This window comes from Mycteria americana, chromosome 11, assembly GCF_035582795.1.
Source record: "Mycteria americana isolate JAX WOST 10 ecotype Jacksonville Zoo and Gardens chromosome 11, USCA_MyAme_1.0, whole genome shotgun sequence".
Classification (NCBI taxonomy): domain Eukaryota; kingdom Metazoa; phylum Chordata; class Aves; order Ciconiiformes; family Ciconiidae; genus Mycteria; species Mycteria americana.
The window spans coordinates 23727056-23743043 of NC_134375.1; the positions used below are offsets into that span (position 1 = coordinate 23727056).

General features: G+C 70.5%; 2 protein-coding genes across 5 annotated transcripts in view; both read right to left on the minus strand.

The window, feature by feature from the left end:
• Positions 1-1410: 1410 nt before the first annotated feature.
• On the minus strand, positions 1411-4101 carry LOC142415407 (uncharacterized). The gene is made up of 5 exons (XM_075513669.1): positions 4095-4101; positions 3645-3962; positions 3197-3316; positions 2294-2473; positions 1411-2150 (listed from the first exon to the last, which is right to left on the minus strand). The coding sequence occupies exons 1-5, from the start codon at positions 4099-4101 to the stop codon at positions 2101-2103; spliced, it is 675 nt and encodes a 224-aa protein (XP_075369784.1). The 3' UTR covers positions 1411-2100.
• Positions 3979-15988, minus strand: part of COL7A1 (collagen type VII alpha 1 chain) — a 29475-nt gene continuing 17465 nt past the window's right edge. Inside the window, exons 64-116 of one of the 4 annotated variants that reach the window (XM_075514341.1) lie at positions 15894-15965; positions 15626-15670; positions 15401-15436; positions 15234-15269; positions 15018-15122; positions 14827-14862; positions 14669-14704; positions 14438-14485; positions 14283-14318; positions 13983-14114; positions 13609-13818; positions 13481-13516; positions 13254-13298; positions 13010-13081; positions 12815-12859; positions 12588-12650; positions 12453-12497; positions 12132-12167; positions 11815-11850; positions 11585-11629; positions 11299-11331; positions 11045-11107; positions 10912-10947; positions 10720-10800; positions 10552-10620; positions 10406-10441; positions 10250-10291; positions 10048-10092; positions 9854-9898; positions 9693-9728; positions 9509-9568; positions 9243-9368; positions 9036-9107; positions 8761-8796; positions 8446-8505; positions 8214-8258; positions 8106-8141; positions 7937-7972; positions 7792-7848; positions 7364-7435; positions 7027-7098; positions 6892-6927; positions 6729-6809; positions 6586-6639; positions 6314-6367; positions 6175-6237; positions 5983-6045; positions 5580-5696; positions 5151-5228; positions 5017-5065; positions 4759-4807; positions 4646-4681; positions 3979-4191 (exon numbers count right to left, since the gene is read on the minus strand). In XM_075514341.1, coding sequence (XP_075370456.1) covers positions 4101-4191; positions 4646-4681; positions 4759-4807; positions 5017-5065; positions 5151-5228; positions 5580-5696; positions 5983-6045; positions 6175-6237; positions 6314-6367; positions 6586-6639; positions 6729-6809; positions 6892-6927; positions 7027-7098; positions 7364-7435; positions 7792-7848; positions 7937-7972; positions 8106-8141; positions 8214-8258; positions 8446-8505; positions 8761-8796; positions 9036-9107; positions 9243-9368; positions 9509-9568; positions 9693-9728; positions 9854-9898; positions 10048-10092; positions 10250-10291; positions 10406-10441; positions 10552-10620; positions 10720-10800; positions 10912-10947; positions 11045-11107; positions 11299-11331; positions 11585-11629; positions 11815-11850; positions 12132-12167; positions 12453-12497; positions 12588-12650; positions 12815-12859; positions 13010-13081; positions 13254-13298; positions 13481-13516; positions 13609-13818; positions 13983-14114; positions 14283-14318; positions 14438-14485; positions 14669-14704; positions 14827-14862; positions 15018-15122; positions 15234-15269; positions 15401-15436; positions 15626-15670; positions 15894-15965 — 3144 coding nt within the window. In that variant the 3' untranslated portion in view covers positions 3979-4100. Of the gene's footprint in view, positions 4195-4633; positions 4682-4758; positions 4808-5016; positions 5066-5150; positions 5229-5579; positions 5697-5982; positions 6046-6174; positions 6238-6313; positions 6368-6585; positions 6640-6728; positions 6810-6891; positions 6928-7026; positions 7099-7363; positions 7436-7791; positions 7849-7936; positions 7973-8105; positions 8142-8213; positions 8259-8445; positions 8506-8760; positions 8797-9035; positions 9108-9242; positions 9369-9508; positions 9569-9692; positions 9729-9853; positions 9899-10047; positions 10093-10249; positions 10292-10405; positions 10442-10551; positions 10621-10719; positions 10801-10911; positions 10948-11044; positions 11108-11298; positions 11332-11584; positions 11630-11814; positions 11851-12131; positions 12168-12452; positions 12498-12587; positions 12651-12814; positions 12860-13009; positions 13082-13253; positions 13299-13480; positions 13517-13608; positions 13819-13982; positions 14115-14282; positions 14319-14437; positions 14486-14668; positions 14705-14826; positions 14863-15017; positions 15123-15233; positions 15270-15400; positions 15437-15625; positions 15671-15893; positions 15966-15988 lie in introns of all 4 variants that reach the window. The other 3 variants (XM_075514340.1, XM_075514344.1, XM_075514342.1) reach the window with 3 other exon arrangements.

Sequence of the window (15988 nt, forward strand, 5' to 3'; positions counted from 1 at the left end):
GTCGCCCAGTGCCGTCGCCACTGCTGTCCTAAGGGACTCCTGGCCCTGGCCAGCTGGGGGACATTGCTGGAGACACGTCACCTCCCTGCTGTGCCAACCCTGGAGCGCTGCTTGGGCCACTGGTTTGCAGCCAGCTGCACCAGTTCAACCGGGACACCACTGGTTTGCAGCCCACCTGCACCCAGTCCAACTGGGACGCCCCCGGTTTGCAGCCCACCTGCACCCAGTCCAACTGGGACGCCCCCGGTTTGCAGCCCACCTGCACCCAGTCCAACTGGGACGCCCCCGGTTTGCAGCCCACCTGCACCCAGTCCAACTGGGACGCCCCCGGTTTGCAGCCCACCTGCACCCAGTCCAACTGGGACGCCCCTGGTTTGCAGCCCACCTGCACCCAGTCCAACTGGGACGCCGCTGGTTTGCAGCCCACCTGCACCAGTCCAGCCCCTCTGCTGGCTGCCTGCAGTGGGGAGCAGCCTGTGGGTGTTGCTGTGGGGTGAGCCCCATGCAGAAGGGTTTTGCCCCAGAATTCCCCCCCTTAGTGGCTGTGGGAGCACCCAGGGGCTCGCAGGCTGGGCAAGCACCCACGTGAGATGAGTTGGTAGGTGCTCAGCCCGGAGGGCTGGCCGGGGCGAGGAGCCAGGGTGCCTGGGGCTGGGGCTCAGACCGCTGGGGGTCTTGCCCACCCCCGCGGCCGCAGGGTGACCCGTCCTGCCTCCCTGGTGGTGGGAGGGAGAGGAAAGAACGCCGGCTCTGTTCCTCCTCCCGGGGACGGCCAGGAACTCACCCCCCCGGCTTGTCAGAGCAGCTAAAATTACCCGGCGGCGCTGATTCACCCAGCGCATCACGCAGCACCGCAGCCCCGCGTGCCGACACGTCACGGCCTGGCCGGGGGGCCACGGCCTGGCTTGCGTCAGCCAGGCACGTGCCGGGCACAGGGACGGGGCACCGGGGTCCCCGGGGGGGGTGAGGACCCCCAGCCAGTGCTGCCGGCAGCGAGCAGCGGGGACGGGCATCCTAGCTGGGGCGGGCAGGGGGCACGCGTGGCTCGAGAGCTGGCCCCAAACCCCACGGGCATCTCCGGCGGCGTGCCAAGGAGCGTGGCATCTCCCCGTGAGCGCAGCTTTAATATCATGGCCCCCCCCCCCGCATCGGTACACATATACATTCGCTGTATACAGATATACACAGAGAGCAGCGGTACGTATGGGTGCCACAAAGCCCGCCCGGCAGCCTGCAGCCCCCCGGGCCCCAGGGGCTGCGGAACCCCGGGAGCCGACGTGGCTTTCACGAAGCCTTTGAGAGCGAGCGTAGGCGAGGAGGAACCTCCTCTTACATAGCACCATCCTCAGCGTTTCCCCGACGGGCTGGGGGTGCAGGCGAGCACCCCCCGGATTAAGGACAGACACGCTGCTGGCAGGCGTGCGAGCGGGAGGGGAGCGCAGGGAGAAAGCCTCCGCGCCACCCCCTCCCCCCCGCCGGTCTTTGCCAAACCATCGCAGCCGCAAAAGGGGAACCGGGTCTCGGTTGAGGTTAAGGTGAAATTTATTCGGATGGAGCTGGTTGCAGGGCGGGGGGTGAGGGATGAGGCACCGCCTGGCCCAGGGATGTGGGCAGCCTCCCCTGGCAGAGAGCGGGGAGCGAGGGGGGGTTTGGGGACCCGTGGGGGGGGGCAGGGAAGGGGAGGAGGGTGTTAGATGAGGGGAGGGGAGCCCAACCACGCCAAGTCCCATCTCCGCTCCTGGGCAGCTGGAGAGGGGGCACGGGGCCAAGCGCCGTCCCGTCAGCAGCAAATAAGTTAAAAATCAAACTGGGAACAGCCCAGGAAACCTGCGGGTGGGAAAGGGGGGTAAGAGCCTTGTGGGGGCGGGGGGGGGGGGCATGGTTTCCCGTTTGATACAAATTTCACCTTAACGGGCAATAAAACTGATACGAAAGGAAAAAACCCGTGAGCAGCAATAAGACACGTTAGAAATAGCACCAAGTTCCTGCCGGGGGCTGGCGGGCATGGCACCCCTGCCACCGCGGGCAGCCCAGCCCCGGCGGGGGCGGCAGCCGGGCCCCACCGCCGGGCAGCCCTGCCTGCCGACACACTGCCCGCGCCTACGCCGTCGGCTGCCCTCCCACCTTGCCGCCGGTAACGCCGCGGGCATCTGTGGAGAGAAGCGAGGTGGTGTCAGAGCCGAGGCGGGCGACCGGCATCGTCCCCCCGGCTCTGCACGGGCCAAGCCTTCGGCACCGGGTGGGCAGGCTGCCGGACCCGCGGGTACCGGTGGGCGTTCAGTGCCGCGCGTACCTGCCGCTGGGCGCTGCCCGCAGTGCAGCTCGCACTCCTCCTTGCTGTCGAAGCGGTTGAGGTTGCCCCGGCAGCCGCTGTAGACGAAGGGCCGGCACTCGGTGACTCTTTGGCTGTAGTACCACCGCAGCGTGTAGCGCTGGCAGTCCCCCTCATCCAGCGGCAGGCTGCAGGGCTCGGCTGCGGGGTGCAAACGGCGACGGTGAGGGCAGGCAGGAGCCGGCAGCACACCGGCGGTGGGGGCAGCCGGACCCGCTTGGCAGAGCAGGAGAAACCCCAGAAGGGGAAGGCGGGGAATGGCTCCCGGCTGAGCGCGGGCAGGGTTTGGCTGGAGGGGACATCTCTGTGCCCTGCCCAAGGGCTGGGAGTGAGGGCAGGAGATGCCACCCTGGGCAAGCCCTCTCCCAAGGGCAGCTCCCAGCAAAGACTGGAGACAGAGCTGGGAAGGGAGGTGGCACAGGGACATGACGGCCACAGCGTCCCTTGGAAGGGTACCGGAGGGACCCTCTGTATGCTGCTGCTGCTGCCGCCGGGGCTTCCCTGCTCTCCTGGGGGCTTTGGGATCCCCCCCTGCGGCCCATGACCAGGAGCACAGGAAACCTGCCGGGGGCAGCAGGTCCCACCGGCCCAGCAAACCACCCATCACTGCCGGCGATGGCTTCGGCGAGGGGGACGGAGCGCAAGGTCCGCACGGAGTGCATGGCACAGGGCCGTGAAGGGGAACACACACCCTGCCTGGGTGCCAGCGAGAGGGCTGCAAATCCCAGATCCCCCCCAGCCAGAGGGCACGGGGACCTGCTGCCAGGCGGGACGTGGAGGCATCACCCCAGCAAAGCCCGGGCAGCTCCGCGGTCGCTCCCGGTGGCTCCATCCTCAGTGCCAGGCGGGCTCAGGGAAGCTCACCACCCATTGCGTGCTGCTCCGAGCTGTCCATCTCCAGGACCTCATCGTAGTCCTCCTCCTCCCCATACACGCTCTCGTACTCGAGGTCGTCGGTGTCGAGCGTGACCCGCCTGCCCTGCCCTGGGAGACAGCGCCGGGTGTGAGCAGCCCTTGCCTCCCCCTCCGTCCTCTCCGTCCTGCTCCCCCCAGCCATGGTCCTGGCTCTGCACACGCCTGCACGCACGGAGCACGCACCCGTGCACGCCTGCGCGCACACACGCATGCGCACACACTCCTTGCTGCCCTCTCCTCTCCCCGCTCTTTAATTAAAGCCCCCTGGGGCCGGCAGCACGGCCGCTGATGGATTATCCCTCCGTGCCTGCGAGCGGAGGGCAGGGACATGACCGGACACACACACGGAGCAGGGGAAAAGGGGGACAGGGACTAAAAGCACAGGGATGACGCTCACCCTCCTCTTCCTCAGCATGTGACAACTTGAGCACAGGGACTGCACGAGTGCTGCCAGTGGGGAACGGCTGCGTGGAGAAGAGCCCTGCGAGGGGGAAGGACACGGTGCAGGCATCAGGGAGGAGGCGAGGGGGCCCGGGGTGCTTCCCCGCTGCCTCCCGGCGAGAAACCACCCCTTGCAGGTGCGGAGCCACCCAGCACTGCTGCAGCACGCCGGGGTACGCGGTCAGGGACGGGGGACATGGGGACACCCCCTCCTCTCTCTGCACCGCAGACCAGGGCTGCCGGGGGCTCCTGGAGGAGGGACAGGCAGGAGGAGCTCAGTGAGACAGCACCCGCTGGGAGCCCAGCGGGATGGGGATGGGGATGGGATGGGGATGGGGATGGCGATGGGGATGGCGATGGGGAGGCACAGGTGCCCACGGGGCCAGATCTTGTAGGTCCCCCGGGCTCTCCATCACCTGTTTGGCCACGCTCCCTCTCCTGGCGGATGATTCTTCCTCCTCCCTGGGCAGAGTGGAGGCTGCTCCTGGCCTGAGCCCCCCAGCCTCCTTGGAGAGAAAGCACCCACCTCATCCCAGCCCACCCCTTGCCCCCGTCCCTCCATCCCACTCCTCCGGCCCACCCTCCCCTCCAGCAGTCCTGGTCCCTGCAAGCCCGCCTGCCCCGGCTCCGGCACCCAAGCGTGGATGGGGCGCAGACCCCATGGCCCCTTCTCGATCAGGCAGACCCTGGCAGCGCCCAGGCCCCGTTGGCACCGTCCCGAGCCGGCTGCCCCTGGGGATCCCTGCTGCGCCACCGCTTCTGCCACGCACCATCCCTTCTCCCTGCGCACGGTCCCATGCCGATGCCGGCCCTGACCGAGGGGGTCCCAGGGGGTCCCAGCCACCTCCAGTGCCCCCAAAACCGGCAGCACCCCTGGGTGCCGGGACCTTTTTGGTGCCGCACGCGTGGGGCAGGGGCAGGGGGGTAGGAAGGGAGAGTCGCAACCTGAGTGCTCACGTGAATCCAGGCGCCGTGGGAAGTGGCCACCGCAGGCTGTGGGAGAGATGGGGGGGGTCAGGGGCAGCGGGGTCCAGACCCCCAGCCCCGGGGCAGCAGCGGGGGATGCTCACCACAGTGCTGGTTCATCTCCTGCCGGACAAAGGCGCGGATCTCCTCCTCCTGCCCGGCACACGGAGGGGCAAAGGACCCACGTCGCAATGCGGGATGGTGCAATTAAAGAGGAGGAAAAACCCTTTCCCCAGGCCCCAGCGGAGCCCGGAGGTGGGGGAAGCCCCTCCATCAGCGGCAGTGGGACGGATCCAGCACCCCTTCCCACCCCGGTGACCCGAGTGCCACGAGCCGGTGCCAGCTCCCTCCTGGTTCCTTACCGTCATGCCCGGCTCCCCCTTCTCCCCACGGAGCCCCTGGGTGCCGGGACTGCCCTAGGGACAAGCAGAAGGGAGGTGGGAGGCTGTTCCCGGCTGGGGCTCGCCCAGGCAGGGCCAGGCACCCGCTCACCCACCTGCTCTCCTCTCTCGCCGGGGATGCCGGGCACGCCGCGGGCCCCCGGCACCGCCTGTCCAGGGGGGCCTCTCTCCCCCTGCAAAGGACGCATGCTCGGGATCTGGCTGGTGGCTCTGGGGCCTCTCTGCTCTCCCCAGCACCACGGGTGTGCTGCTTTCCCCGTCCCCACGCCCCAGGGACGCCTGTGCAAGTGGGGATGGGGACGGGTCCAGCCCAGCCCCAGGACAAGCAGGGTCCCAGCCCCCCAGGCGCCATCCCCTGGGCAGGGGGACACAAGAGAGCACCCCAAAGCCAGCGAGCTGGCAGGGCAGGGACGGAGCTGGGACATGGCTCCTGATGCCACCAACCCCTCGCCCGCTCCGGGGACAGGGCCCTCCCCTCCCCACGGCACTCGGAGGGGGACCGGCCACCCGTGGTGGGGACTCACCTTCTGGCCCTGCATGCCCTCGGGACCTCGTGGGCCAATGCTCCCTGGGGGCCCGGGGGGGCCAGGAGCACCGTCACTACCCCGGGGACCAGGGCCACCGATAATGCCCGGGGCACCCTGCGGGAGAGCAGAGGGTGAGGCGGGGGGTGCCGGAGCCCCCCGGCCCCAGAGCTTGCGCCATGGGCATCCTCTGACCCGGCAGCTGGGCATCCCTGAAGCACCGGCACTGGTGCCTTCTTGGAAAGAGTGGGGATTTGTTGTCACGTGTGGTTTAGTGACATAATTTAGAGCAGCGCCGATGGCTCTTCTGGGAGCATCGGGCTCTGATGTGCTTCTGACCAAGGCCGGATCCTGGCGAAAGCAATGGGGTGCAACGCATGCTGTCCCTTTCCAGCCCGCTCACCCGGTCTCCTTTCTCCCCCTGGTCTCCTTTGGCTCCCTGCTGCCCGTCGAATCCCCGGTCGCCCTGTGAAGAGGAAGGGGCAGGCAGAGGGGGACAGGCAGCCGGGGACAGGCAGCGGGGGACAGGCAGCCGGGGACAGGCAGCCGGGGCTGAAGTGCCAGCGCAGCTTTTCCCAGCACCGCCCTGACCTACCTTGGGTCCCATGAGCCCCTCCTTCCCGGGAATGCCCGCTGGTCCCGACAGACCCAGCTCTCCCTGGGGGACAAAGCAGATGTCCGTCAGCCACCAGCCGCACGTTCCAGTCCCACCCCGGTGTCAGCGCGGTGCTTACCGGCTCGCCTTTCCTCCCCGGCAGCCCCGAGCGCCCCGGGATCCCCGGCTCTCCCTACAGCGGGCAGGAGAGAGGCAGGGCGGTCAGTCCTGCGCCCCTCAGTGCTCACCCCAGAGCTGCCGGCAGAGGAGGGGACCCCGTGCCCCTGCCGCGGGGCCGAGCTCTGGCCTCAGCCATCTCCCTGCTCCCCTCGGCTGGCGGAGGGGATCCAAAGGGTCGCAGCCTCCAGGCAACATCCAGGCTCCTGCGGCACCCCGCGGGCACCCACTCACCTTCTCGCCCTTGTCCCCATCGATGCCGCAGGCGCCTTTCATGCCCCGGTCACCCTGCGAGGATGAGAAGGGGAGTCAGAGCCACGCCGAGTCGGCGCGGGTCTTGGCCGGGAGAGCACCGGCGGGCAGAGGGGCCAACCCACCTTGGGGCCACGCATGCCCAGGGGTCCCATGTCCCCCTTCTCTCCCCGGGCTCCGGGGATCCCATCGCGGCCAGGCTGGCCCTGCGGAAGAGCACACAGCGTGACGGGGGTCCGCTCCCCCCCTGCAGCGGGGTGGCAGCGGCACCGAGATGCGTCTCCTTACCGGCTCGCCGGGCTCTCCCGATGCTCCGACCTCTCCCTGGGGAAGGCAAAGGCATTGGTGAGGGCAGGTGAGGGGGACGGTACCCCCAGCCCCCCCCCAGCACCCCCCAGCAGTGGGGGGTGCCCAGCTCCTTACCTTCTGCCCGCCGGGGCCACGTGCCCCGGGGAAGCCCGTGGAGCCCTTCTCGCCTTGCTCGCCCCTCACGCCCTGCAAGCAGAAACCCAGATCGCCACAGGGCAGGAGGGAGAGAGCTCTGGCCACGGCACGGCCACAGTACAGCCATGGCGACCTCCAAGGCCAGCTCCGGCACCTTCCCTTGCTGGGGTGCCAAGCACCATGCCAGGGTGCCCACAAGCACCGGCACAGGGATGCCATCATGCCCCGGTCCGTCTGTCCATTGCCCCGTCAACAGCCCTCCACGGTCCCCAACCCGGCAGCCCCCAGCCCCACACGAGCCCCCCCAGCCCTGTACCTTCTCTCCGGGCATGCCTTGCTCCCCCTTGTCCCCCTTGTCCCCTTCCGTGCCCTTCAGGCCACGCTCTCCCTGCAAAAGGGGAAACACAGGGAGGGGTCAGGGCTGGGGAGACGCTCAGACCCCCCCCAGGGCAGGGACGCGGGGGTCCATAGGGCGGCTGAAGGAGAGGGGACAACGTGCTCTGCGAGAGAGGGTCCCTCGGCAGCAAGAAGCCCCCCCAGCTCTTCTGGCAGGCAGAAGTGGGGGGCTGTCCTGTGCCGCTGGGGAGAGGGGGTGCAGGGTCAAACCCGTAGGGCTGGGAGCCGCCCTGCGCCAGCAGCAGGGCAGGCAGGGTCTTGGGGAGGGGGATGCACAGGAGGGCCCCTGCCCATCAGGACAAGAGGGACGACGCAGAGGGGGACAGGGAGGATGGGGACAGCTCTTACCGGCTCCCCTTTGCTGCCTCGTGCTCCAGCGGGCCCCTCCAGCACCACAGTATCGCCCTGGACACCCGAAGGAGAGAGGCAGGGGTGAGCGGAGGGGCCGGCGCTGCTGCCCTCCCTCCCGCTGCCCCCCGCGCCGGGGACTCACCTTGTCTCCTTTGGGCCCCGGGGCCCCAAGGTCTCCCTGCGAGGAAGGGGAGATGGTGAGACGCTGCAAGGATGCACGGCAGGGAGCGGGCGGCACCTCCCTGGGGACCCCAATCCCTGGGGGCGCATCGTTCCCCCCCCACAGCTCCCCAGCCCCCAGAGTCCCTTACCTTGTCCCCGCGCTCCCCCCGGTTCCCAGGCAAACCCTGCGGGAGAGCGGAGAGGGGTGGTCAGGGAGGGGCCAGGATGGGGGTGCAGCCGGGGAGGGGGGTATTTACCGCCGGCCCACGATCCCCTTCTGGCCCCGGGCGCCCATCTTCACCCTGCAAGAAGAAAGGGATGTGAGAAGGGGGTCTGGGACGCGGGGACCCCCAGCACCGTCCCACCCGGGGACAGGCACGGCTCTGGCTCGCCATTCCCTCAGGGCTGGCACCGTGGGATTTCCCGTCCCCAGCAGCGGGGACACGGGGAGCCGCGGCGGGGACACGGGGGAACCACGGCAGTACCTACCCGTGGCCCTGGGTCTCCGCGCTCGCCTCTGGCTCCTGGCAGCCCGGCCCCCGGCGCGCCCTGCCACGGGGAAAGCAAGAGCTCATCCTGTCCTCGCTGCCCACCGCTCCTCCCAGCCGTGCCGTGTCCCCCGCCACGCCAGGGGACACCCCACAGTTCCCGCCGCCTCCCCGGGTGCCTGGCACAGAGCAGGCTCCCGTGTGCCACAATCCAGAGTGGGCTCAGCATCCCCCGGGGGGGTGGCTGCAGCAGGGACACCCCACGAGAGGAGCAGCCCCACAACCCCTCGTGCTGCAGGGCTGCCCCCCGTCCTACCTTGTCACCCTTCAGGCCAGAGGCCCCTTGCGTGCCCTAAAAGAAAGGAGAGGGGTGAGCAAGCCACGGGAGGAAGGGGATGCCAGGCGCCCCGCAAAGCATCCCTGGGGGTCCGACCGCGGCTCCCGCCCCCACGCCGGAGCCCCTGGCAATCCCCAGCCCCAGGGGCTGGGAAGGTGCAGGGTGGGTCCCCGTCACCCTGCCCAAGCTGGCAGGGGAGCCAGGGCAGAGCCTGCACCCCCGGGAACGCTGCGGCACTGGAGCCCCATACTCACGGCCGGCCCTGGGGGTCCTGGGGGTCCCGGTGGTCCGGAGGTGCCGTCTCTCCCGGGAAAGCCGATCAAACCCTGGCAGGGAAACACCGGTGAGCGAGCAGGGACCGTGGCTGGGAGGCAGCGGGGCTTGCAGGGACCCCACTGACACTGCCCAAGGGTGCAGGGTCACCGGGACCGGTGAGGCGAGGTGCTGGCTGTCGCCTTTACCCTCTCTCCCGGGGGACCCGGTGGGCCAGGCTGCCCGTTATCCCCTCTCAGACCCGGCTGTCCTGGTGCCCCAGCGATGCCTGCTAAGCCTGGGGGTCCTGGTAGTCCTGGCAAGCCGATGTCACCCTGGAGCAGGGAGGAAGAAAGATGGGGTCCATGAAAACAGCCCCTCAGGAGCGTGCTTCTCCCTGGGCCAGCCAAGCCAGGGCAGCACCCAGGCACTATAGACGTGGTGAGAGCCAGGGTGACGTGGGGACAGGGGTTACCTTCAAACCCGGAGGCCCATCCTGTCCCGGCGGTCCCCGCACACTGACACCCGGCGATCCCTGTGTGGTGGCAGAGTGCGTGGCACGTCCCCTGGCCGGCGGGCACAGGGGTGCCAGGGGCACCGTGCCACCCGGAGCGGCCCCCCAGGGCTGGGGAGCGCCCCTGGGAGCAGGGGACACCTACCTTCTCCCCTTTGGCTCCAGAGGACCCCTTGGCTCCCTGCGAAGACACCGAGCCACCGGGAAGGGCTGGGCGGTAGGTGACGAGGGCGCAGGTCCCACCCCACAACAGCATCCGCTGCCCGCAGCGTCCACCCCCCGGCCCCCCGCGTGCCTCCTACTCACGTCTTCCCCGGGATCTCCCGGCTCCCCGGATCCTCCCGGCTCCCCCTGGCAGGGGCAAACAAGCAAGAAGCAGGGGTGTGTGACGATGCACGGGGGGAGCAGCTGCGGCCGGATCCATCCGCTGTGGCCAGGCAGCCAGGGACCCCAGGGCCCCCACGGCCCCCTCCCCGCTGCCCCCCCGGGGCAGCACCCACCTTCTCGCCCTTGGGGCCAGGCAAGCCTCGGTCACCCTTGGAGCCCTGCCGGGGGGGGAGAGAGGCGTTAGGGGATGGGGGGGAGGGGGTGGCCACAGGGCTGGCTTGTGCCCCAGAAGGCGGGGGGAGTTGTGGGGGGGGGATGAGGTTAATGGGGGGGATGAGGTTAATGGGGGGGATGAGGTTAACGGGGCCAACTCACGGGTTCTCCCAGCAGCACGCCCTCCAGCAGCGCCGGCTCGCCCTGCAGCGACACACGGGTGCTCAGCACCCTGCGGACCCCCGTCCGCCCCAGCCCTGGTGGCTTCGGCAGCACCCAGGGGCGGGGGTCCCCCCGCCTCGCACCCTGGCTCCTTACCTTCTCGCCTTTGGCGCCGGGAGGGCCGGCGACGGCCTGGGGCACAGAGCAGAGAGCGGGCAGGTGAGCAGGGCTGCACGGGGACGCTCCCCCTCATCCCGGCCCAGGGAAGCCCCTGGCCGCTGCGGAGGCAGCTCCGCACTCACCTGCCCTGGGGCTCCGGCATCCCCTGGCTCTCCCTTGGGACCGGCAGGGCCTGAAGGCCCCGGCATGCCCTGGCACGAGCAGCACAGCCCTCAGCCTCAGCTGCAGACACCCCGGGCTGAGCCCCGTGGGGCTCCCGCCGGGACGGGAAGGGGTGAGCAGCAACGTACCGTCTTCCCAGGCACCCCCGCCTCGCCGTCCTTCCCCGGCACGCCGTCCCTGCCCGGCACGCCCGGCTTTCCGCTCTCCCCCTGCGGGCGGTATGAGTGGGGCTGGGGCGTGGGGGTCCCACCGCCCCTCGAGCAGCCCCGAGCGCCCACACCGATGGCAGCTGGGCGGGGGGGGGGGGACAACGCACTCACCACTTGTCCTGGCTGCCCAGGGACACCCGGGGGGCCCTGCGAGGGAGACACGAGCAGAAATCAAGCAGCAGCCCGGGCACCAGGAACGGCCAAGGGGGAGGTCGGGGGGGAGGGGGGGGCTGCAAATACCTACCCCTGGGCCGGGGGGGCCGGGGGGGCCGGGCAGCCCCATGCTGCCCTGGGGACCGGGCAAGCCCTGCAATGGAAACAGCCACATCAGAGAGGGGACGGCACGCTGCCCTGGTACGGCCAAGACCTCGGCTGCCCCCGCGGGAAGGTGCGTGGCGGCGGGGCCAGGCAGCCTGGGGGGGGTCGAATGGTTTTGGGGGGGAGCAAATGGTTTAGGGGGGGCAGGTGAGTGCTGGCAGGGAGGGCGCGAGTGCTCACCCGGATGCCGGAGCCAGGTTCCCCCGGATCGCCCTGCGAAGAGAGCGCCCACGTCAGTCCCACCGCCCCGACACACCGGCCACCGACACACCGGCCACCGTGGTCACGGCCACATCCCCGTGCCTGCCACATCCCCAGGGCCGGCTGGATCCGGGAGGGGGCCAGCCCGAAGTGTCCCTCCCTCCAGCCCAAAATGTCCCAAAACGTGGCCCTCCCTCCAGCTGCCAAATCTGGCAAGGCACGGCTTTCCTCTGCCCGGTCGGAGGTGGCGATGCCGGTGCCATACCTTGGTCCCAGCTGGGCCCTGGGTCCCTGGTGGGCCAGCGCTGCCCTGCAGGGGACAAGGGGACATTGTGTTGGGGTGGTGCTTGCTGGTGGCACAGGACGGGGAGGGGGCAGTGGGGCAGCACGGTCCCAGCACTGCGACCCCTCCCTGCTCCCTGGGGGGACGCCCGCCCTGGCTGACGTCCCCATTGCATGACAGTCCCCTGCCCGTGGCGTGGGGTGGCTTCTTACCGGCGGTCCTGGGGGTCCCGGGTCCCCCTGGCTGCCCTGAAGGGAGGAAGAGATGGGGTCACTGCAGGGATGGGTTTTCCCCGGTGGGTGCACGGGGTGTCCCCTGGGAGAGGAGCCCCAGACAGTGCCAGCGGCGCTGGCGAGCACCCATGCCAAGTGAGGACAAGCCCGGCCAGCTCCCGGCAAGAAGCCCGGGGCCGAGCACCCACCCAGACAGCAGGGTGGCCCCCACGGCTTCACCCGGTGCCCGCGGCCGGGAGCCCCCTGCGTGCTGAGGCGGGGGGGCACGGTGACACGGGGGGGACACAGACACTTACCGGGCGTCCCAGCGCACCGGGGAAGCCCGGCAAGCCCTGCAAGAGAACCACGTCAGAGCCGGCAGGTGAGCGGGAGCCCACCGCCCCCAGGCAGCTCTGCCTGCCCCCAGGGATGCTCCCCCTTCCCGGTGTGCGGTACCCAGCCTGGGGTACTTACGGGAGCGGGGGGGGAGGCCCCCTAAAGCCCTGCGGGCCCTGTGCGGAGGGGGAAGGAGGTGAAGGAGATGTGAACGCTCCCGCTGGTGCCCGTGGTGGCTGGTGTGGGACCACAGGACCTGCCCCCGCTCCCAGCCCGCATCCCCCCACCACGTCCCCACTCACCGGCTTCCCCTCAGGGCCGGCCAGCCCTCTCTCACCCGGGAGACCCTGGCGCAAGAGACGGGGATGGGGTCAGTGCCAGGCGGGGGTCCGGGGTCACGCCAGGCGGGGGGACAGGGGGGACAGTGCGGTACTCACCGGGCCACCGTCTCTGCCCTTCTCGCCAGGCTCCCCTCGCTCGCCCCGCGGGCCACCCTCACCCTGCAGCGGGGACAAGCGCAGGGTCACAGGCCAGGCAGGGACCTTCCCGTGTCCCCGGCAGGGCCCGGTGACACCCAAAGAGAGGTGTCCCCAGTAGTACCCCCGCCCGGGGCTTTGCTCCATGGGGCTGCCCCGTTGGCAGCGGGAGACTTACGACCGCAGACCTTATCTCCTTTGGGTCCCCGCTCGCCCTCGGCTCCCGGCTCGCCCTGCGTCGGGGAGAAGACAGATGCCATCAGCCCCCGCTGCCCCCCCGGGGATGCCTGCCCCGACAGCGTCCTCGGTCCCAGCCCGGCTCATCGCGTCGTCCCCGGCTCGGTCGCCTTGGCTGCCCCGCTCCTTTCCACCCCGCCACGCACCTTCGCTCCCTTGGGTCCGGCGGGGCCGCGCTCGCCTGGGAAGCCCATCAGGCTGCCCTCCACCGCGTCTGCCTGCGGGCAGGGCACGGTCAGGGCCGGCACCCAGGGGACCCCAGCAAGGTCCCCCCAGGGGCACAGCCCTCCCCGAGCCCCTGGGCTGGGGGACTGGACGTGGCCATCCATCCCCGCAGGTGCGGGCTGTCACCCTTGGGGACGGTGCCCAGCAGCAGCAGCCATCACCTACCTTGGGCCCCGGGGGCCCTGGGGGGCCAGGCAGCCCGTCCCTGCCCTGGGGTGGGGAGAAAAATAGGTTGAGCACCAAAGGGACAGCATGGGGGAGCAGAGCCCTCCCGGTACGGCCACTCCTGGCCCCCGTAGGGCACGTCCCTCCGCCCCAGAGAGCCCCCCGTCCCCCCGAGAGACGCACGGCACAGGGGGGACGGAGGGGACCGTGTCCCCGTCCCGGCTCACCTGCTCGCCCCGGTCGCCCTTCTCACCCCGGTCGCCCTGGGGAAACAACGCGGTGGCCGTCACAGGGCTGTCCCCAGGCCCCTGGACCAGGTCCCCCAGCCCTCGTCCCGTGCTCCGCACGCACTCACCTTCTCGCCGGGCCGCCCGGCCTCCCCCAGCTCCCCGGCCCGGCCCGGCACCCCGGGGATGCCCGGCTTGCCAGGCTCCCCCGGCTGCCCGGGCGGCCCCTCGGGACCCCGCTCGCCCACGGCACGGCCCATGGGGCCCTGGGGACCGGGGGCGCCCGGGTCCCCCTTGTCGCCCTTGGGTCCTCGCTCGCCGGGGAAGCCTAAGGAACCCTGCAAAATATAACGTCGTGCTGCCAGAACCAGCCCTGTGCCGGGGCTGTCGGGTCCCCCGAGCACCCCAGGGCTGAGCCGGCCGCACGGCCCCCCCCAGCCGGCCCGGGTAAGGGGCACGGGGCAGCGTGTCTGGGCACGGCATCGCGCCCGGCTCCGCTCACCTCTCGGCCCGGAGGTCCCCTTTCTCCCGGCTCCCCCCGGCTGCCCTTCTGGCCCCGCAGCCGCTCGGACACCGGCAGAAATGAATCCGAGCTCCCGTCGTAGGCACCCGTGAGCTCCTTCAGGGATGAAATCTGGGAGGGAGGAAAGAGCCACCAGCCGGGGGGTCAGTGCGACCCAGCCGCCGCAGCACCCCACGGCCCCGCCAACCCGTCCCGGGTCACTCGGGTGGGACGCCACCTCCCGTGTCCCCGCTCCTGCTGCCGCGCGGCAGGAACAGCCGACGGCCGGGGACTGCGTACCTTGATGCCAAGCGCTTCCAGGCTACGTTCAATGTTCTGCAATAAAAAGACGTTAAAAACAAAGCGGGCGTTGGCTTGCTCCCACCACGGGGGCTGTGCAGGGTCCTCCGTCCCCCGGGGCTGACGTCCCAGCCCAGCAGGTCGGGGGGACTCACCACGGCAGTCCCGGGGTCTCCGCGTGCTCCAGGGCTGCCGGGCCGCCCCTAGGTTTGCAGAGAGAGAGGGAATGCAAGGATGTACAGAGGTGTGGTGGGTGAGGCGAGCAGCGCTGATGCTGCCCTCAGTAGGTTTCAGAGTTAACACTGCTGGGGCTGCCTGGGTGGGGGCTGCAGTTGCCACCACCCTAGGGTGCTCGCAGCTTGTCAGGCTCGGTGCTGGGTACTCACCGGCTCCCCTCGCAGTCCGGGCTCCCCCGGGTCCCCCTGAAACACAGCAAAGGTGTCGGGGGGGGCAGAGCCAGGCTGCCTGGCCTGGGGGCAGAGAGTCCCACCAAGGACTCGTCCCCGCGGGCACGGGGTCCCCCAGGGGACAGGAGCACACCTACCTTCGGTCCAGCCACCCCACGGAGGCCCGGCGAGCCCTAGAAGACACAGAGGGGACACAATGGCACCCGGCACCCACGGACATGGGGCAGTGCCCCGAGGGAGCCGTGGGCAGGGGTCCAGCCCGCCCCACGGCAGCCCGGACTCCAGGCTCCGGTGCTGGGTGGCACCATGGGCTCGAGGACTTACGCACCTGGCCGGGGGGGCCGACCTGTCCCGGGACGCCAGGGAGGCCGGGGGGGCCGAGGGGGCCTGGCACACCTCTGTCCCCCTGCTCGCCCTTGGCACCGCTGCGGCCCTGCCGAGAAAGCAGCGTCACCCCCAGGACCCGGGTGCCCAGGTCTGTACCCGGTGGGGGCAGGCACCCACCACCGCCCGCCACCACGCCGCGCTGCAGGGAGGTACTCACATCTCTGCCAGCGGGTCCCGGGTCACCTTTGTCTCCCTAAGCAGGAGGGAAAGGAGTTAGAGGGACCCCGCCCCAAAATGACGCTCCTGCACCCGGGCAGACGAAGCCGCCGGGTGCGTGGTGACTGCAGAGACCACGCAGCCACCACCCGGGGCTCGGCTCCTTACCTTCCTCCCGTCCTCTCCCGGTGTCCCGTCTTCTCCCTGGGGACACAGGCTGCCCGTCAGCACCCGGCTCGACCGCCCCAGCTACCCCTGGCACGGGCACCGCACAGGATGGGGACCGGCTCCGGGGGCACGGCTCGGGGGCCCTTTGCAGCGTGCCCCCCTCGCCTTTATCTTGGACGGGGACCCGGGTGAGCCCCAAAGCCAAGCCCCGCTCGCCCTACTCACGTTCTTGCCGCTGAGGCCGGGTTTGCCGTCGTCGCCGGGTTTGCCCTGGGAGGAAGCAGAGGCAGTGAGAGAGCCCCGGTGCTTCCCCCGGCACCGGCAGCTGGGGGTCCCCAGGCCCCACCACCGCGGCCCCAGTGTGCAGCGGGGAGCTGGGCACGGGGCAAGCCCCGGCAGACGGAGCCAGCGGGGACCGACTGCGGAGGGCGCGGGGCAGGACGCGTCCCCGGGGCAGGACGCGTCCCCAGGGCACAGGGTGACCGGTACTTACAGGGACGCCGGGCGGTCCCAGGGGGCCCACGGGGCCAGGCAGTCCCTGCTCCCCACGCAGCCCCGGCAGCCCCTGCGGGGAAAGGAGACGGGGGA

Excerpts from the sequence above, each read along its gene's own strand:
- LOC142415407 (XM_075513669.1), bottom strand. Across the intron at positions 3,317-3,644 it reads ACATGCTGAGGAAGAGGAGG|GGCAGGGCAGGCGGGTCACG; the intron begins GTGAGCGTCATC and ends GCTGTCTCCCAG. Across the intron at positions 2,474-3,196 it reads GGAGCAGCACGCAATGGGTG|CCGAGCCCTGCAGCCTGCCG; the intron begins GTGAGCTTCCCT and ends TGCACCCCGCAG.